Genomic DNA, 22,196 nt, shown 5'->3' on the forward strand with positions numbered 1-22,196 from the left:
AAAATCAGGTTTCATCTGTTAAAATTTTTGTTTTTGTTTTTTTATTTATTCAAAACAAAGAACCAAACATAAAACACTTAGAAAAATACAAAACAATTTTCACCTTAATGTCACATCACAACACCTTTTTCTTTTCTTTTCTTTTCTTTTCAAAAAAAAAAAAACCACCCTCCAAAAACATTAGTACTAAAAAAGAAACCCTACCCACCATAAGTAAGCTTGTTACATGCTTAATTTCTTAAGCTTGTAACGGACAAGGTAAAAGATAATAGATTATGGCCAAGGTAGTTTGAGGCACCTTAATCCTCTTCAACAAACGATTAATGTTTGGGAAATAAACTCTCATGATGATTTTTATTAGAGTAATGCTAGATATTATACTTTTATTTTACAATTATTTAACAATATTGGTGTGGCACTCCAAATCAATCATTGAATCTTTTTATTATTACTATTTAACAATGATTAATTTAATGGTTAGTTGAGAGTGCCAAGTCAATATTGTTGGACAATTGTAGAATAAATATATAGTATTTAGTATTACTCATTTTGTTAACATTAAGTAGTCTTTAAATAGAATTACAAATGAATTAGATAAATAATACTCTGATGGTAAGTCTAATCTTAAAATAATGATAATAAAACTAATTTAAACCCTAATGGATAAAACTAATATTAAAATAACATTTAATTCTTATTAAATAAAATCCTATTTTAATACAACTTCTAAATGGACCTAATAACCCTATCCCTAACATTCCTCTCCCTTTGAATGGACCTTTTCTCTAAGGTCTAAAAAGTTTTAAATCTTCCCATGACACCTGTAACGCCCAAGAGAAACACTTGGAATTAATTTAGAAGTGTTTTAAATGGATCCAAAGTGTTAAAAATAAGATGGGATTTAAGAAGAAAAAGTAGGAAAATTCTGCCTTGTGTGCTCGTTTGTAAATCTCGGTTGTACACGTTGTAGCTGAGTTGCCCAGTGTTGCTTGCCTGCAATACCATTCTTACGAGTTTCAGATGATGATGGACTCCAAAGGCTCGTCTACAATGCCGTGCGTACGCGTTGTAGACGAGGGGGGAACAAAGAGATTTGTTTGCAATCTCATTTGTACGAGCACTCACTTGTTTGTACAAGTCACGAAAGTATAAATAGGTTGCACGCAATTTTCACCCCATTTTCTCCCATCTTCTTCCTCTTTCACACCAACTGTCTCTTCTCTCTCCTATGGTTTGAGTTTTGGGTGTGAGTATTGATACAAGAAGTTTCTAAAGCCAAATCTAACAATGGGAACATGATTCTTGGTGTTGAAACTCCGCTTTCACCGATAGATTTGGGGGCTTATGCTTAATGCTAGCAATTTTCTTAGGGTTTTCGTTGATTGAGGAGTTATAAGTTTTAATCCCGTTGGGGTTTCATGGATAGAAACTTCAGATATCTACAGAAAATTAAGGTATGAGCCAAAATCCTATTTTTCTCTAAGTGTTGTGAATTGGGGGATTTTAGCATCTAACCCTAGAGTTTCTCTAAGGATTAAGGTTGTTAGTTAATGGGTTGTCAAATGGGACTCTAGATTCCTATGAGTTGCCATGGATAGTTGATATTTGTTATATCCAAGTGTCAATGAGTTGTGTAGAGTTTAGGTAGAGTTGTGGGTAATAATTAATAGTCTTATTTGCAATGTTATGATGCAGGAGGCGTTGCAACTCGATTTGGGAATCCATCTTGAAACCATCAAGCGAAAAGTTGTGAGTATATTACCCACTGAGAAAAGATATTATGTTTATTGCTTTATGTTCTTATATGTTCTAAAGTTTAGTAGGCATCATTACTTGCTATGCTATATAATGATTTTTAAATAAATTTCCAAGTATGATATGATTGTTTAATTCGAACTAATGATATGATATGAGTACAGTCTATGAGTACTTTTGATAGTTTGAATGATGTTAAGATATTCTTGATGAATGATTTATGAGTATTTACTGTCTTCATAAAGGATACGAAATGTAATGGAATGTGTTTAAGAAATGAAGTAAATGTTTGCATGAGCATGAAAGCAAAGTAAGGTATCATTTTATGGCATGCATCATGCAACGCCCCACCTTTTACAAAAAGGTGTAAGTGAAATTTTTTCAACTTTCACGTAACGTTACGTCATCGAGTGAGATGACATCCCCATCTCTACTCACTGAGAATGATACTGAATTCTTTAATGTGGTGATGTATATGTTTATTTAATGATATGCAATTGTTTAGGCATATGTGTAAGTAAGTATTACTAGAATACTTACTGAGAGTGATACTTGTTCGATTATATGGTAATTTTGGTGTGATTATATGGTGATGTTAGTTTGTTTTAGGAGAAACAGTGGTTATGTATTATTAAGTGTCGCATGTGTTATTGCGTTGTGTATATTTATTATGTCAGAACACATGGTGCATATTTTTAATATATAGAGGTAATTCAGTCAGCTTTGTTATGTTATATCCCTAAGTATTAAGAAAAAATATATTCTGCTGCCAATTTCTTAACTCTGATGATCGTAATGCCACATGGAAATCGAAATTTTCACTTGCATTTTTGTAAAAAGTAGCTCTGTGCAGATCGGCCACCTGCCGCCCACCGGCCGACCACCGGCCGTCACCGCGCCGACATCGAGCCGCCACCGACAACAAGCGGCCGGTAGGCTGTACAGATTTCGCTTACTAACGTCGGTTCCGTCGGCAGGCAAAATGATTTCCGTGAAGTCGGTTTTCAAACCGACTTGAACCGACGGTCTTATTTCCTTTTTTTTTTTAAAAAAAAAATAACAAAAAACGACACCGTTTTGTATTTACAAGAAGTAGAAACAGATGGCAGAGAGTCTCCGCATTCTTCATTCTATATATTCATCAACATGAAAAACTCAAAAACCTAACCTAACCTGAGGCTGAAAGGCTGCTGTTGCCATCGTCAAACTCTGCATTCTTAAACTCATTCTCTCTCAATCTCTTGCCGAGTCGTGGAGTGACTTACTTTGAAGGGTAAACACACCGCTAAAGCTTGTTCTTTTATTTTTGCCTTGCCTTATTTCTTTTCTTCTTCTTTTTTTTTTTCTTTTTTTTATTTGTAAGTTTTATCACTCTAATACTTTATACCTTATTTCGCACAACTTAGTCTAGGAAGGAGGAAAAGTTTGACACCCATTTAAAACCATGACCAAAAGACAAAAGTATTATGCCAGTTGATAACACGGTTTTCGCACGTCTGCCGCACAGTGAGAAGTGAGAACACGGCTTGTCTCTATCAAAACTAAGACGCAGGGTCTGAAGCAGTGTGCCAGGCAGCCATAGTGCATGTTTAGTTGTTGAATTCTTGAATATTGCATTTTAATTGTTATATTATCAGTGGTAAACTTGAATTATTTAGAATATAATTTTAATTTTTATTATTTTTTGTTTTTTAAAGTGATCACTCCATATATAGTAGATCTATACACAATTCTACCTTGGAAATCCAATTCGTCAGGTTTCACAACTTTCACTTGTCGCTTCACACTATACCTGATGCCTTCATTACACATTTTACACTGCCCAAGTAATGAAGTAAATCCATGCTTGATACGTTCATTACCTTGTAATTCGTGTCATCATTAATTATTTTTTTATTATTATTTTTTTACTTCATTTATTAATTTTTTGGTAATATCTATTGGTAAGAAATGTTTTCTAGAGTTTTGTCTCTTTTGTCTCTCCTGTTATCTTCTTCTCTCCCCGTCTAAACTCCCACTGTGTTAGGTGTCTGACTCTGCCGCACCCTCTCATTTCTTTCCATTACAGCAGCAGCAGCAACCTTCCCTTTCTTTATGGTCATGGTTAGTGGTTACAGTGAAGTAGATTTCGTTACTTGAGGCTTGATTTGAAAAGAGCTGAGGTACATTCGCACAGGAGGAAAAGATTTTGTTACTCAACCAGCCATCTTCTTCTTCTTCTGCATGTCTAACCTCCATCTAACCGACTGTTACCATCACCTGTTAACCGGTGATGGTAATGGTCGAAATATGAGATATCGGCACTTTGTCGGTGAAATTACCGATTTCACCGACAAAGTCGGGACGGTAGGAGGAAAACCCCCTACTGTCACCGTTTCCCCCGATACCCACCCCTAGTAAAAAGCAGGGCATTACAGTATGGTATCATGAGAAGTTTGGTTTGGGGGAGCTAAAAGCAGACAGTATTGTGTCATTAGGGGTGGGTCGTTAAACATCATGAGCACTGTTGGGGATCATGCGTTAATCAAAGTATGCGCAACGGAATACTGATCCCAGAAAAAATTTCCTCAAGATAAAGAAGGCTAGATTAATTAAACTAACATGTTCATGGTAGTTACAATTGAAATCGACCTCTTCTAGGCTACTAGAGCCAGTTGACTCTCATTGATTTGCTCCTTGCATGTTGAATGGTAAAGAACGTGTTCTTCGTGTTCTTGACTCAACCTACAGATCTTCTCTCTAATGACTGAATATGACCGTGAGTGTGGACTCACAACTTGAAGCAGTGAATTGGTAAATAATACTTCACTATGACCATCTGTTTATAGACTTAGATTTACACTTATGATAGGGTTAGGAGAAAAGATAGAGTTGTAGCATAGATAGGATAGAAGTCATAGGAGGACTTGAATTCCATCTCCTACTATCTAGGGTGCACGGCCAAGGGGAGTGAACACTCCATTAGCCATGCACCACACGGTCATGAGGAGATAATTATCTTCCCATCCGTCTAGGGCTAAGGTTTTAACCTTAGCATATTGCTACCAACTATTTAGCATTGGCTAGGGATAATAGCTCTTTAATTGTTTAAGTTCATAGAAATTAATTTCTAAGCCCATAGCTCTTTAACTACTTAAGCGCATAGGAAATTAATTTCTAAGCCCAATCATCTCTAAGTAATGAGTCACTTATGAATCATATTTCTTTGACTCATGTTCTATCAAATAAAACAATCCAAAATAAATAAATACATAACCGAGGCTCATAGTATATGGTCAATTTACATAAGCTCAAAGAGGGACCTAAAGGGAAAAATACAAATATCTTTAAATAGGTCTGTGACAATATCACACGACCCTATTTAATCACAATTGATTTGGCTAAACAAATGTGACTACACTCTAATATGTATTTTCAAATTAATGAATCAATTCTTGCAACGTACTTATTTATTACTTATTACCCCTCCAAGGAATCATTTCGTAGTTGAACCAAAGTCAATAATACTGTTACTTAGTTCACTACCTCTTTTCAGTGATACACTTGATTTAATTACATGATATACCTTTTTTGTACCTTGTGGAATTTTCATCTCATCCTTGCACAAAACAAAGTTTTAGTAAATACCATTGAAACACTCAAGCCCGAGCTTTAGGATAATCATTCGCAATAAATTTATATCAAGTGGAATATTCCTTATTTCTTTGTTCCATGACAGAGGATTTGGATTATTTCTTGAAGAAGGTGTTCCCACAATCCTACATGCAATCACTTAACGCATAGAAGTGTTGACCAGCGATTTAATCTCATTCTCGTACATCAAAATGACCTACACTTTACATCTGAGTTCACAATCTTCTCAGAATTTAGAGTAATTGTTATAAGAATGATGACTCATGTAGTCCATTCGATGCATGGTACTACCTTGCACTTACACCAACATATTAACCCGAAGCCCTTCCTGCTTCTCCTAATCAAGATAGATTCTTAAGATTAACATGTTATAGTCTAAATGGATTTCCTAGTTCTATTTATGACTACGAACAATCTTTTATAAATTATAAGAACCTATAACTATGATTTTCTGTGTGATAATCTCATTACTCACACCTTAGTCAAATACAATATAAGTTAGAGACCTTATACGTATATTATATGAAAATATTCAAACATATATGTACATGTAAAGCAATAATATATATGTTCAATGTTCAATATTATACAATTATAAAAAAGCAGCATGAATGCAATTAGAGTTTTGGACACCAGTCCCAACAAACACGTACATGATTACACAGTGTGAGCAATGGTACAATGGTTCAATGGATTATAAGCATTAGGGACAAGGTGTTCAACCTGTATTTGTTCATTCGCATGGTCAAGGCTAATCTGCTTGTATTTGAGCATAGCATGATACATGAAAAAAGGAAGGTAAAGAATGAACAAATGAAAGCACGTATGGCATGGAATTCATGGTTGCTTTATATGATGAATTTATCAGGGATTTCATGCTAAATGTATCAGTATGCTTATGTGTTTGAATGGAACAGAGCATATGCATACAATTACAGCTGGCTGCAGATGATGATTTATGGTTTATTGCTTAAATGTGCTTCTATGCATGTGTTTCACCAAAAGGGGATGGAATGCATGTATATGTGTATAGCTAAGTTATATATACACAAGCACGTATCACATAGATGGGTTTATATGTGTATGTTTCCAAGCAGGAGATTAGGGCACGTCTATATAAGCATATTTATATAGTATGTTTTTAAAGGGTATTCGTACCGACGGTGTTTACTTTATCAGCTGCGTAAATGCTTTTTAAAATGTATTGTTTATCAATGGTAGCTGTTATTGTAAACTATTGTAGAAAAAAATGGAAAGTCGGTTCATTGTGGAAAGTTAGTGATTATTATACTTGTTGAGACCATTGACTTACATATTCGCCTATGTTATTGTGGCAATCCCACAATCGCATAAATCTTGTGGTTGCAGAAGATGTAGGCATCGATGAGGTCTCGATTGCCCCATATTTAGGCTTCTAAAATTGAAGTCGTGTATATTGGGCATTTTGTTTGGGATATGTGTGTGACGCCTCGCCTTTTACAAAAAGGCGTAAGTGTAAATTTCGATTTCCATGTAAAGTCACAACATCATCAGAGTTGAGATATGACAGCGGAATATATTTTTTCTTAACAACTTAGGAATATAACACATCAGAGTTGGCTGATTTACCTCAATATATAATTAAAGATGACCAGCATGTTCTCAAATAATAATTACACATAAGCATTAACACATGTACCACATGCGGCACTAATATAACGTCACCACTGTTTTAACCTAATACAAACCTTAGAATATTACATATTAAAAACAACACTTAAGATTCTCATTCATAAATATCAAGATCAGCATAATAATCCTAGTAGTTCTGACCTTTATCCTGTCTTGCATAAACATATATGTAATTGTGGTTATCACCACAATCCCATACTGTAATCAAGTGAGTCACCACAATACCATACTATAATCAAATGAGTCAACTGCCTTCAATAATATAACAAAGTGCTGATTTATTTAACAATATACAATGCAACAATATGATGTAATGACAGATCTATACGCACGATCTCATTAACAGTTCTATATGCACAGTCTCATTTATAGATGTCATGAGACTCTAACTCATAATACGATCTTATCATGTACAGATGAATAGATAGATGTTGTGAGACTTTAACACATGATATGGTCTTACCATTGCCATGAGTATTTTACCATCTCTGGTCTTACCATAGATAGATAGATATATAGATAGATAGATATATAGATAGATGTTGTGAGACTTTAACACATGATATGGCCTTATCATTGCTGTGGGTATTTTACCATCTCCAGTCTTACCATAGATAAATGCCGTAAGACTTTAATCACCTGTTTTCGTGGACTTTAACTGTAACGCCCCCAAACCGCTAAGGTTAGGTTTGTCTATTTTCTTGCACAAAGTCGCAAAGATTCATAAGGTCTGCCAGATAACCTAGCTAATATGCCGAATTAAATAAATTACCAGAAAAATAATTTTAAACTCAGAGCTTCAATAAATGCGAAAACAAGTATTTTAAAAAGAATAATTATATTCGATAAAATAAATGAAAATCCAAAGTAAAACTAAATTTATTGTGTTGGTGCACTTATTAAGGTAAATGAAATGCAATGTCCTAATGCTGGCCTAGATCCTATTCCGACCGCTTAGGTCTCTTTGCTCATAACCTGAAAACAAAAACAAAATAAGGGTAAGCGAGAGATGCTCAATAAAGGTAACCCTCAACTATAAAATGGTTGAGTTAAATTGATTTTCTTCAAAACGATTATTAAAGCACACTTGAAATCTAAATTTCCAGGATACAAAATATAAGTTCGGCATTTTTCTTAAAGCATAAAATTACTGGTTGATAAATAAAACTCCTCATATTTAGGGTCCATGTACACTATTACGCCCTGTGTACTAGGGTTGTGAGGTCAATGCGACCTAGGCAGGTAAATTGTGGCCACATGCCTGCCCCGTCAGCTAATTAATCAAAGTGTACTTAGAATGACCTAGGGATGAATTATCGCCTTCTCAAAGTCCTTCAACGGTTGCACTTCCATCCAAGCAACGGTACCGAGCTTAAGCCTATGTAAATCTCTGTGAATATCTATGGGGCTAAAATAATAGTCTCCTCCACACACATTCCTCATTTATAAATAAAATAAAAATTCTTTCTCCTTTTCATAACTATTGTTACTTTTTTCTTTATGCTTGGTAACTCTTAAGGCAACGTGTGGGATTGTTTTTACACTTCTCTTTTCATTACTATCAGAAAGTAGTGACTTCCCATCTCTGGAATAATATAAGTAATTTTTTATAATTAGAAAGTCTTTTATAACTAAGGTTTTTTTCAAAATCGTTGATTTCAAGAATATCATTTCCACCAATAACTTTTACATTAACACTATTTTAAAACAATTTTTATGCAACAATATAATTTTAAATACCTGATGAGAATAATTATTCACAAATATGTTTGAATAAATGGATAAAATAATAATACATAAAAACAATTCTAGAAGGGGTAGAGGATCCCTTACCTCTCTACTTGCTGCTAATGAATATCTCGACAGCTAGCTAGTTACCTGATACAGGTTTAAATAAATTAATACCTCATGCTAGTCACTAGACGACACACTGACGTCACTAAGATTCGTCTTGCTAGCCTATTGAGAATGGATTCTCAAGGAATAATTAAATAGATTTAACTCATCAATTTCAACCCCTTTGCGATTTGTGTACACGTGTCAACATATATTACAGAAAGTATTAACTGGTGGTAGTAACTGTAATTTTGTAAAACATAGGTATTTCAGAATTATACATATAGGTAATACTCAAAATAAATTATTAAAAGCTCCTTGTTTTTAAGCAATTTATAGGAGTGTTAGAAACACTAGAACTAAAACTGTTTTGTACAAAGAGAACAATTTTCAGAACTATACATGTCTCTTTATGGAAGAAATTTAAGGCAACCAAAATCTGTACAGAGAAGGGAAAACAAAACAAAACAACAGATGATAATTTCTCAAAATAGCATCTGGCTGTATCGAAAAGGAAGAGAACTCAATAATTCAGCAAGTCTGAATTTGTGTTTGGCTAGAACAGGGAGAGAAAAAAATATATATACAAGGTACCAACTCTCAATGGTTCTCGGTGGCAATAGGTAAAAAGGGAAGAAGAAGAAAAAAAATAATATGTTGACTCTCATGACTTGCTATAGATAAGAAGAAAAAAAAAAACCAAAATGAGGGATAAAGCAAGTCATGTGATATCATGCTATGGTAAATAGGAGAAGAGAAGAAGAAAATAAATAAATCAATTATTCAAATCAATTCAAGGGAAAAGAACTAACAAGGGCCAATTCATGAGCATGTTCTGGTACAACGGTACTCAGAAAAGAAAAGAAATAGGAGAAGGACGATGCATGTGATATCGGTACAAGAAGTTAAAAAGAAAAGGAGAGACAATATATACATACTATTGTTAACCAAAGAGATAAAATATAAAATGGACAAAAAGATTACCTTGTCTGTAGAAAACCAAAATTCCTAGCAAGAGGGAGAGAGAGGTGCGACTAGCTTGTAAAATATTCTAAGGTGTGAGGAAGGTGATGGCTAAAACACTTATTTATAGGATTAGGGTTTCACTCTTTGGCTGCTAGGGTTTTACGTATGAAAAATATGTATTTTAATAGTAATATTAAAATTATTAAATGTAAAATCAAATATTTAATATTTAAAATATCAAATCGAGTTTTTATCTTATTTTATTATAATTTTTTTTTCTTATTATATTTTTTTTAAAAAAAAAAAAAAGAAATGGGTGTTTTAATGTTGTCCAGACATCCATTCTCATAGATAACAATTGACCATTCTATCCTCGAAAGAGGATCGGGGTTATTACAATCTCCTTTCTTTATAAGAATTTCGTCCTTGAAATTCAGTAATCCACTACACCAGTTGCTAAGGAAGGTACCTGAGGAGCCTGAGTCGTACTCAGGCTCAGCCCCCAACTAAATACAGTCTCTCCAACCCCCAAAACTTCATAAGACCACCACCTAAAGGCCAAAAAATGCGTGTGACAGTTGCCCCGACGTACTTTGTAGCCGTCTACCACTGCGCCACCAACAAACACCCTCTTTCTCAATCGATTTCACTCGCAAATCGACGCTCCACCTAATGCTGACACTCCCCATAGACTGAAGATGTGACGTCACACATCGCCTGGGTATGAGAATGGGTATATGCTTATATGTATATTCATACCCTTCTTGACACAACGCGTTTTAAAGATGCGATGGCTATGAATCTATCAGAACTCCACAGTTAAGCGTACTTCTACGAAAGTAGTACCAAGATGGGTGATCTCTTAGAAAGTCTGATTCGGGGGAGCCAAAAGCGAATAATGTTGTATCATTGAGGGAGAGTGGTTACAAAAGACAACAGCACACGGACACTACATGGTGCAGTGGCCAGTGACGCACCCAGCTCTAAAGAGTAGTTCGAGTAAGAGAGGAAACGACACATTAAGAGCGGTTTCTGGCAAGAGAGGAAACGAGGCATGAAGTTTAGGAATGCATAATGACTATGTTTTAGGTTAGTGGTTGTTGGACGGTTGAGATAATATAGGATGAACGGTTGGGATTTTGGTGATGTGTTGTGCGTGATAGCTGGATTTTTGGGAAGACAAAAATGTGTAGCTAGTGAAAACTAGTTTTTGGGCAGACAACAAACAAAAGTGGGTTTGCATGTGAGTCTTGTGATGTGATATTCCTGATTTCATTTTTTTTTTAATTTGTCAATTAGATCTTGTTGGTCTTGAATAAATGATATGCAGCAAATGCAGTACAGTCACAATTCCCAATATACTGATATACTTAATACTTATATACATTAACATATTAATACTTAGTATACTAAGTACTAACTATTTAATATGAATACAATTATACAAATATAATATATATACCTATAATCATTTAACTATATTATATATACACACACTAAACTAATTAACTAGTTAGTTAACTATGGTTAAGAAATACTAGTTAACTATAAGTAGTATGTATTAACTAATTAGCTATTTAGTTAACTATGATTAATATACAATAGTTAACCATAAATACTTACACAATACATGACTACAATCTTTATATCTTTACTATAAGATATTAGTATTTATGTTAACTAGATACTTAATCATTGTATTTAAGTATTTAGATACTTAATCATTGTATAAATATGAATTTCTATACTTATGTGATATTATATGATTATATAACATTTTTTTTTTTTGAAAAAATTATCTAAAGATTTCTAACTATACTTAGATTATATGATTTAAAATATAATAATAATACTTTGGGGTAATTACCTTTTCCCCCCATGAACTACCAAAAAATGCGCGATGCCCCCATGAACTACCAACTCGACCAAAATAGAGCATTCAACTACCAAAGACAACCATTTTTCCCCCTTCCGTCAGTTAGAGGGGTTAAAAGAAACAGTCAACGGGTCATGTGCCATTTTACATGGGGGCATGTTGGAAGATGGTGGTAGTTCATGGGGGGAAAAGATGAAGAAAATGAGGGTAAAACGGCTTGTGACGATCACGTGACCCGTTGACCGTTTGTTTTAACCCATTTGACTGACGGAAGGGGGGAAAATGATTGTCTTTGGTAGTTGAATGCTCTATTTTGGTTGAGTTGGTAGTTCATGGGGGCATCGCGCATTTTTTGGTAGTTCATGGGGGGAAAAGGTAATTACCCCTAATACTTAGATCATATGATCATATAATTCTAAGCATATAATGATAATACTTTGATCTAATGATAATATGATCATATGGCACAATGTTAGATCATGTTATTATATGATTTAAATTTTAATAATAATACTTATGATCATATGATTATGTGGCCATATGATCTAAGTATTATTATTACAATTTATATCATATAATCATATGAGCTAATATTGTTATGTCACTTAATTTGTAATTATAAGAAACATGTTATTGATTCCAATGCTAATTACTTAATTTGGAATTATATAAATCACATTGTCATTGTATATGAAAATAAATTTATTGACTTCTAAAACAAACCAAGTTTGGTTTGTGTGCAAATAAATATCTTAAATGCGGAATTTAAATGAGACAGATATTTGTTACGAAGTGGAAACTCTATAAAGAGAAAAAACCACTCCGGGGCAGCCAAACCCAGAAAATTCACTATCCAAAAACAAAGCTAGTTACAAGACACTCGTACTCACATAACCCTATGCAGTAGTCATACATTTAACTCTGCCTTGTAGCCCAACACGAACGCTTTCTAACCAGATCTTCCACCTGAAGGGGTTTTTGATGGATTCCTTTACCCTAGGGCCGACCCCTAAGATAGACTTCACACAAACAACGAACACACACCGGCAACGGCTTGAGGGATCTTCGATTCTCCTTAAACACCCTTTCAAAGCATTATGGAATTCACTATCGAATTCTAGACAAAACACAGACATAGAACCCCCTCTTTATAGGCTTTAAGAGACCTTAAAAACTGTTGAAAATCGGACTCTATTTGTCGAGCGTCCGGAAGGAAGTTAGCCACGTCCGGACGGTTTTCTGCGATATACTTCAGAAACAGCGTAACTCAATCTTTATCAGGTTTACATCCGGACGACTTGACCGAGCGTCCGGATGGTCTTCACTGAAATCCTTTCCTCCTTCGAACGAAATTCTGGAGTTATCTGAATTACTGGATATCGTCCGGACGTATTGCCAAGTCGTCCGGACGGATTGTATAAACTTTCCAAACAGTGTCGACTTTTGAGAACAGACTCCTTGTTGAATACTAATTGACCGAGTGTCCGGACGGTGTTGCTCTGACGTCCGGACGTCTTCAATGTTTATCTGTAAGACACTACGGGGCGTCCAGACGCTTTCAAAGGCCCGTCCGGACAATTGCACAGGCACCGGCTGATTTGTCTTGGTTTTTGCAATGGACACTTCATGGGTATCTTCTAGAAGCTTGTGAGCATTAGATGTCTCTATGTATGAAGATTCCAATTTGAAAACCGACTGTCAAATATCTGAAGATTGTAAAAATCGATTGTCCTACAACCATTACATAAAGTGTTTTTGTTTTACCCAGAATGTAGTCAATATAAAAACTAACAGTATATATAAATAATAAGATGAAGTACTGAAATTATCATTAGATCATATGATATAACATATACTTAATATATATTGATTTAACTACCATTAAAAACTTTATTGTTAGATCATTTAAGATATGACCATATGATTAACTTTTATCAAAATACTTATAGATATAATTATTTAATTATAGTCTATACTTTATAGAAATAATTACAAGTCGTATACCAACCGGTCATTGTTACTTAATAAGTAATATACTATATAATTTATTTTTAATAGCTAATATATATATATATATATATATATATATATATATATATAAAAATATATACAAGCCGCGTTAATAAGCGAGCTGAGCCCTTATACGAATATGTATCGTTTGATAGTTTGAAAATAAAGTATAGTTTCGTGTCCACGAATAATTATTTAATAACCGAATTGCGCACGAATCGAGCTTTATCGAGCCTAACCTTGACGAGCTTACAGGTAACTTTGTTCCTCTATACCCCTACAAACAAATACGCAGAAACAAGCAACCGTAGAAAACACCATATAAAAAGTGAATCTAAAACTCCCTAGACCAACTGCACCTTAAACTAGCATCTACTCTAAAATGTTCCAATTACGGCACATAACAACATTATCTCTATTCTTTTTAAAACCCATTTTCCCATCACTCTGGTTCTCACAAATCTATTAAATTTCTTATAAGATCTTTTTAACCCAATGTATTTTCCAACCAAACAATTCAATGAAGCCAATAACAAGTATCTAATAGAAATTAAAAACCTTAATAAATAAAAATTACATCACCATCTGCAAACAAAACCAACTAGAAACTGAAAACTCACACAGCGACCATACCGATCACATAATAAAAATTGCAACTCACACGACTACTAGAAATTGAACTCAACCGAATTAAACGAAGTGCACATCATTTCGCCTAGGAAAGCGCTAGGACCAAATTGCCAAGAGTAAAATGTTTAGAAACTTCATTTTTATATAATTATTATTTCACAATATTGATGTGCTAATTTCAATCAAATACCATTCCTTTATAGTTTTCTTTTTCAAATTCTTGGTAGCAGAATTGAACTGTTACAAATAGTATCAGAGCTAAACACCATGTCATAAGTTCGAGTCACAGAGTGGGCGAACTATAGGCTGCATTAAAATACTGATAGATAAGTGATGCCGTCAAAAGAGAAGATTTATCATCGGGTCAGTGTCGATAGAGTGAACGTAATGGTATGTCACAATCCTTGTGTCCCACATGAATTAATATCCTCTTTTTTTTAAGCTAACTTTGAGAGACGAGTTCTACTCAAAGTTTATATAATTTGGTGTCGCTATTTACCTTACCCCTGCCCTAAAACTAAAAGTGGGGTTCCGGGACAATTTCCCAAATAAAAGGCCCACGAGACTAGCCCGGATGTTCAGAGTCCAATTCAAGGGGAGCATTAAAATGTTTTAAAATCGACGAGGGCTTTTGGCGAGCACGTGATTGTGAAGTCTCTCTCCTCTACTCCTCTCATCTCAATTCTCATCCTCCCTTTCTGATTAGCTATAGAGAAACCCTATCCACTGTCCCTCCCCATCTCAAACCCTAGCCCCCTTTTTCCCATTACCAAACCCTAGACTTGTACGCCATCCGCCATGGCAAAGAAGCGCAAGCTGCGATCCTCTGACCCCGAACCCACCAAAGTCCCTGAACCGGAGCCAGAATCAGAACCACAAGAGGTAGAAGAACAACGGCTGCAGTCTGAGCCAGAGCCAATACAAGAAGACCCTTCCCAGGAGGAACAAGAGAACATGGCCGTAGACGATTCCAAAGAAGAAGAGCAGGAAGATTCCCGAGAGCAAGAACAGCATCAACTAAAAGAAGAAGAAGAAGAAGAAGAAGAAGAGCGCGAAAGCGTAGACGCCTCAAACGAAGCCGTTCCATCTGAAGCCCTACCCGTTGAAGCAAATGGAGCTGAAGCCGCGGCGGAGGAAGAGGAGGAGGACGACGACGACGAAGAACCCGTGGAGAACCTCCTGGAACCCTTCTCGAAGGAGCAGCTGGTGGCCCTCGTCAAAAGGGCGGTGGACAAGCACCCGGATTTGATCGAGAGCGTGAGAGAGCTGGCTGATGCCGACCCAGCCCACCGCAAGATCTTCGTTCACGGCCTCGGCTGGGACACCACCGCCGAAACCCTAACCTCCGTCTTCGGCAAGTACGGCGAGATCGAGGACTGCAAGGCCGTCACCGACCGCGTATCGGGCAAATCCAAGGGCTACGCTTTCATCCTCTTCAAGCACCGGAGCGGGGCCCGCAAAGCCCTCCGGCAGCCCCAGAAGCAGATCGGCAATCGCACCACCTCCTGCCAGCTCGCCTCCTCAGGGCCCGTGCCGGCCCCACCGCCGGTGACCCCTCCGGTATCGGAATACACTCAGCGCAAGATCTTTGTGAGCAATGTGTCGGCGGAGGTCGATCCCAACAAGCTGCTCGACTACTTTAAGCTGTATGGGGAGATTGAGGATGGCCCCTTGGGGCTCGATAAACAGACTGGGAAGCCTAAGGGATTCGCGCTTTTTGTGTACAAGAGCGTAGAGAGTGCGAAGAAGGCTTTGGAAGAGCCACACAAAAACTTTGAGGGGCATACATTGCATTGTCAGAGGGCTATAGATGGTCCGAAACCCACCAGGCCGTATCATCAACAACAGCAGCAGCACCACCCTCATCATCACCAACCGCATTTCCATTCTAGAAAGGAGAAGAACAAGTATTCCGCTGGGCCAGGGCCTGGGCCTGGCCATTTGATGGCACCGTCGGGCCCCGCGGTGGGGTTCAATCCCACGCAGGCTTTGAACCCTGTGCTGGGCCAGGCCCTGACTACATTGCTTGCCACCCAGGGAGCTGGCTTGGGACTTGGTAATCTGCTTGGAGGCCTTGGCGGTGCGCCGATGAACCAGGCTGGGCCTCCAGCAGGATACGGGAATCAGGCTGGTGGGAGCTATGGGAACCAGCCGGTCATGCAGGGTGGCTATCAGAACCCACAAATGGGGCAGAGTAGTGCTGCTAGGCCTCATCCGGGCGGTGGTCCACCATACATGGGTCATTAGGCGAGTGTCAGGTATATTTGGTAGAATCTAGTTTCTCCTCTACCTGATTTTTTTTTTGCTATCTAATTAAGTTCACAATATATTGTGAATTGTCTCTTTTTTCTTTGTAGTAAAAGAGAGAGGTTGAACAGCATAAAGCTGGTAATCTGGGTATGTAGTGGACAAATAAGGAAACGTAGGGTTTTAGGAACAATTCAGTAACTTGTTTTTGCTAAAAAAAATAATAACCGGCAATGTTTGGTATCGCTTTCAAAAAGTATTTTCTCTTTCCAAAGCCACAAAAACTTTTTCCAAAAGTTTTAACAAACAATTCACTTTTTAAAAACGAAACACAAATACTACTCAAAAAATAAAACACTTCACTTTCAGAAAACTTTTCAAAGGAAGGAATATTTTGAGAAAAAGGATAATTTTTTAGGCTAACTTAGTTTTTATAAGTAATTGAGATATCATTAAAAGGAGTAAGGCGCTCTCAGGTACACAATGAAGTATATAAGAGAAAACACTTGGCTAAAAGGAGAAAAAAGAACCAAGAAAATCTTGATAACTAATCACCAAAGGAGAAACAAAAGAAGCTTAGCCTAAATCTTCTCCTTACCGTCCTCAAAACTTTTGTCATTCCTTATTTCCTTTCCCTTTATAGACATCACAACAAACACGAAGGCACCATCTTTCACACAACAACACTTCACCAACATGCATATAAGTCAACTGCTCATCTAGGTATAACCCAAGACCGCCTAAAACAATTGAAGAAAACATCCCATAACGCCCCGACAATCTCACAATGGAAAGGAAGATGGCTGACAGATTTCCCATTTCTTTTACACATGTATCACCTGTCAACCATGATGACATGTCGTTTCCTCATATTGTCCATGATAATGATTTTACATAGGGTCGCCGACTAAGCAAAAAAAGCCACCCTCAATGGAACCTTAGTTCGCCAAATGCTCTCCCAAAGGAAATGAGAGCCATCAGTGCGAACCAAGGCTTGTCTTCACCTACCCGTCTGACTCTAGTTGAATACAACACCCTGAAGAACGAGATAAAGACATCCACCTCTCAGTCGTGTGCCACTCTAGCAAAGCTAACATTCCATTGATTGGAGCCACCTGAAATCTCCAAGTGAGCCGCAAAGTATCCTTGCACAAGCAATGCCATATAAATCTGAAAAGGCTTCCTTAAGGGTTAAATCCCCACACCACTAATCATGCCAGAAGCTAACCTTGGAGCCATCTCCCACCTTAAATCTAGTATTGCTAGAGAACTTCTCCCAACACCTCCTAATATTCTTCCATAATCCAACCACATATTTCTCAAGAGGCTCATTAGAACACCACACACCCCACGAACTACCAAATTTAGAGTCCACCACAACTTTCCACTGAACCTCTCTCATGAACATAGCGCCAAAGCCATTTCTCTAAGAGAGCACGATCAGTTTTGGAACCCTAGCCCTTCCTCCGAGACTGGAGAACAAACCTTAGACTAGCTTACTAGGTGATATTTGAACTCTTTGCCTAGCCTACCCTATAAGAAATCATGTGAAGCTTCTCAATATGGTTAGCAAGAAGTTGTGTTTTGTGCGACCCCTAATTTTATTTTATTTTATTCATTTTTTTAAGTAAGAAGTTTCCACACCTGTTTGTGTTTTGTATGTTTAGTATTTGTTTATTTGAAACCTCAAAACACTTTCCAAAAAGTTTGCCAACATTTTTCTTCAAATGGAACCTGCCGAAAACTTTTTGTTTCAAATGTGGACCTTACCAAAAACACTTGTCCATTTTATATTACATCAAAAACATTTTCAAATACTTATATATATATAAAAATAAAAAAATAAAAAAAATCACTTTTCAGAGCCATTAAAAAAATACTTACTACTTCTGTGTTAAGTAACTTTTTCCGCTTCCACAAAACAGCTTATGTGATCCACAAAAAAACAGCTTATGTGATCCACGAAAAACAGCTTATGTGATTTTGGATTTAGTGAACCTGTCAAACATGTTTAAATCAAGAAACGTTTAGATGTGTTTGTTGACATTTGAGATACTTTTAATTGCATTCAGCCTGTTATCATTTTAACTACAAATTCCTATTGTTTCTAATGAACATCAAAATCTGTCTTTAAAAAAAGTTTGGCTCGATGTTATGCACATTTATTTTCTTGTATTCGTCATTTGCTAAATGATGAACATTTAATAAATTGGTCTTGCTGGTTTTCTTCTATTTAAACTTGTGCTTTTCAGCTGTCAAAACGAATTGGATCTGTCAACTATGCGCTTTAAGATCATTCAGTTGGATGTTCAATGTATTATTCATTGTTTGTGTTCTCGTTTATTATTGTCATGGTCACCACAACGTAATACCCCTATGATATTGAATTCCATTAATATTACAAAATTCATTTTTAAACATGTCTCGAGTATTACTAACTGAGAGTTTTGTGGAAGAAGGTAGAGTCTCTAACACATTATACTCCCCATTTGGTCCCTAAATATTGGTTTCCTCCACCTAGTCTGGTTCATTATTTTTTTTGTAGTGTTTATGGCTGCTCTGTTCGAATTTTTAAAGCCTGCAACTGTCCCCGCTCCCCCCCTTTTTCTTCACCCTCACTTTATTTTGGCGAGTAAAATCATATATTAAGCAGAATAATATTATGAACATGCACATTGAACTTGCAGATATAGTGTAGTCTGAATTACTTGCTTGTATAATTCGTAGTTCTACACAGCAACATTACTAACTGGTATAGCTCGCTAAAGGTTTTTTCCATGCATAACGATAGTGCTTAATACGTTTTTTTAACAATTTCTTCGATGTTTTTAGAGGTTGACAAGCATGCACTTCCATCCATTAGGTACAGTTTCTTATAATAATAGCATTTTAAACATTCTTGAGCTTATGAGCTTGAGGCATGAGGTGTGGTGCCATGGTTTTGAGACCTATATCTCTTTTCTGGAATTGTTATGTACAAAATTAGAGGTGAAACTGTTTCTCAATAACATGAATATGCTTTGTTTAGAACCAAAAAAAGAAGAAAAAAAGTTCATAGAGGGAGAGGGGCTTAAAAAGGATGAGAGTTATATAGGGAAAAGGATGATGGTTTAGATAAGGGGTGTTTTATATCAGATCAACCTTTTGTTCAACTGTGAAGATAATATTGCTAAATGCCGACAAGGAGGAATAATTTGTTCTTTGTTCCTTGTAACCTAAAGTGCACTTGTGCAGGGGAGTCTGTTTAATAACGTGTACACTTAGTCCTGGCCTAGTAGATTTCTTAAAGTTGTTGGCTAAAACTTTTTTTTTAATAAGTAATCGAGATATCATTAAACGCATAAGGCACCCGTAGGTACATGAGGAGTATACAAGAGAAACTATCTGACTAGTAGGAGCAAAAAGAACAAGAAAATCATGAAAGTTAATCACTATAGGAGAATCAAAAGCAGTTGTCCAAAGATACAGGGTTGTTGTCTAAGACTTGAAGGAGTAGGTAATAGTTGGGATAGGTCTTTGAATCTTGTTTAGTTGTTATGGTGTCTGTGATGGTTTGGAGCAATCTGGTGCAATTTAGAAAACATAGTGCCAAGCCTTTGCTTTTTTTTTTTTTTCAACATATTGGTTCTTTATCTCACCCTCATTAAGGTGGTAGTGTGATATATTACTTAGATGTGTCAAATCAGTTTACTTGGCTACCCATTGAATTTGTTAGAGTTTCTTGGGATTATATATTAAAATGTGGTAGCATAATGAACCCATCGGATGTCTTGACCTTGTTCTTTCTATTCTTGTCTTACAGTCTTGTCATTTATATTCACCTGTATCTCACATTCTGATTATTGCTGATTGAAGTGTGGTTGAGGGTTATATTTTTGTATGAGGGATCTCCCTCTTGAGGTTATAATGTGGGGGTAAAAACAGTGTTGAATTGGACAACACTATTGACCCATGATTTCTTTGACTACTGCTTTCTTGATCTTTGGTTCCTGTCTAGCCAGCGTCTAGATTTGGGTTCCAGCAATTATGGTTGCTTTACATTTGCATTGAATAATGAGTTGTAATAACTCTTCAGGTACATCTGTTTAGTCTTTTTCACATTGATAATGTATTTTTCATTGTTGGCGATATGCTGTATATCTCACTAAATATATTGCTTAAAATCTAGGTCCCATGTCAGTTCGTAGAATATCTAGGAAACCATTTTGTTGTTTCTTTTGTTTGTAGTTCTCATCTTAACTAATTCTACAACTTTCGTGATTGAATTATGTGGTATTACCTTGTATTGGACATCGACTTTCATCTAGAAATGGCCATTTTTCTAACTTTCACTACATAATTTTGTAACACTTTCTTTTTATCACAGTATATTTCCAAGATTTATTCGAACATGAAATTTAATCATGATATTATAGTGCTTCATTTTGCTACAAAACATTTCTCTGATCAGATTTTAGTTGAAGAGAATATTGGGATAACACTGAAAAATGTATTACACATCTCATCAAATTCTATAAAGTTTTATGCATTTAGTTTTTATATGTACTCTCCTACTCTAAATATTTGGTTTTTGAATTTAGTATTTTTATGCTTTATGTATTCATTGTGCAGATCCTCTCATAGATGCATCAATCATTTAATTTTGGACTCTGGTGATTCTTCTGAAGTTCCAGGCACTCTTGCAAACGACGTCTTTAAATTTGTGCTGAAAAGTAATTATTTGCCTTCTTTAAAGACCAGACTCTCAAACGTGTATTTTTCTTTCTATTTTAGTAGTTATCACCCCTTCACATATTTTCAAAACAATGTAGTACTTTTGGTTCCAATATCTTGTTTCTTAAAAAGTGTTGGTGTACTGGTAGAACTTTGTGGCAGAGAACACTGTGTCTCTCCATATTTTTAAGTGTGTTACTAAACAACGTTTTTTCTTACCTTCTCTACCTGGATTGACTACTGCACTCTTTTGTGTTTACTTTCCTCCTGACATCATAATAAGCATGGATAACATGTTTTGGTAACATAACAAATTTTGTGGTTTGGACAACATCTTTTGGTAAAATCTTTTGCTTGATTTGACATTTAAGTATTTTTTTTTTCACATCCATGTCTATACCATTATTTGCTTGGATTATCATTTTTTTCCAGTTGTGTTTTATTCTTTGAAATAGGATTTTGTCTCGGATGGTTTGATGCCACTGCTCTTTATGATTATAGCATTTGTAAAGCCCAGTAAGTGCAAGCTGGATTTTACACCAGGTAATCATACATTTCATTACATTTTGTGTGCTCTCTTTTTTCTCTTATATGTAGTGGAAGTAGCTTCAGTTGCAAGAATTTTACTCTAATTTCATCTTTTCTTCTCTATTCTTATTACTCTTTGTTTTGTTTTGTTTTGTTTCTCTCCCCACGAAATGCTCAATAGACTCATTGTTGCTTTACTCCTCGGTAATCTAAAAATACCGTCAAATTGAATTAAGTGAACTCCTCATTATTAGTGGCCTTTCTTCTTTAATAGCTCAACTTCATTACAGCTGAAGGGTTTTCTAGATAACCGACTTTGTAAATTAGGTTT

General features: G+C 35.9%; 1 protein-coding gene across 1 annotated transcript; it reads left to right on the forward strand.

Moving 5' to 3' along the window:
* The first annotated feature begins 14,989 nt into the window (after nt 1-14,989).
* LOC133878338 (UBP1-associated protein 2A-like) lies at nt 14,990-21,564 on the forward strand. Its single transcript, XM_062316864.1, has 2 exons — nt 14,990-16,635; nt 21,236-21,564. Exon 1 carries the CDS (start codon nt 15,176-15,178, stop codon nt 16,622-16,624), a length of 1,449 nt encoding a protein of 482 aa, XP_062172848.1. The 5' UTR covers nt 14,990-15,175; the 3' UTR covers nt 16,625-16,635; nt 21,236-21,564.
* The last annotated feature ends 632 nt before the right edge of the window (nt 21,565-22,196 follow it).

This window comes from Alnus glutinosa, chromosome 9 (genome assembly GCF_958979055.1).
Source record: "Alnus glutinosa chromosome 9, dhAlnGlut1.1, whole genome shotgun sequence".
Classification (NCBI taxonomy): domain Eukaryota; kingdom Viridiplantae; phylum Streptophyta; class Magnoliopsida; order Fagales; family Betulaceae; genus Alnus; species Alnus glutinosa.

Excerpts from the sequence above, each read along its gene's own strand:
- LOC133878338 (XM_062316864.1), top strand. The coding sequence starts at position 15,176 with ATGGCAAAGAAGCGCAAGCTGCGATCCTCTGACCCCGAACCCACCAAA.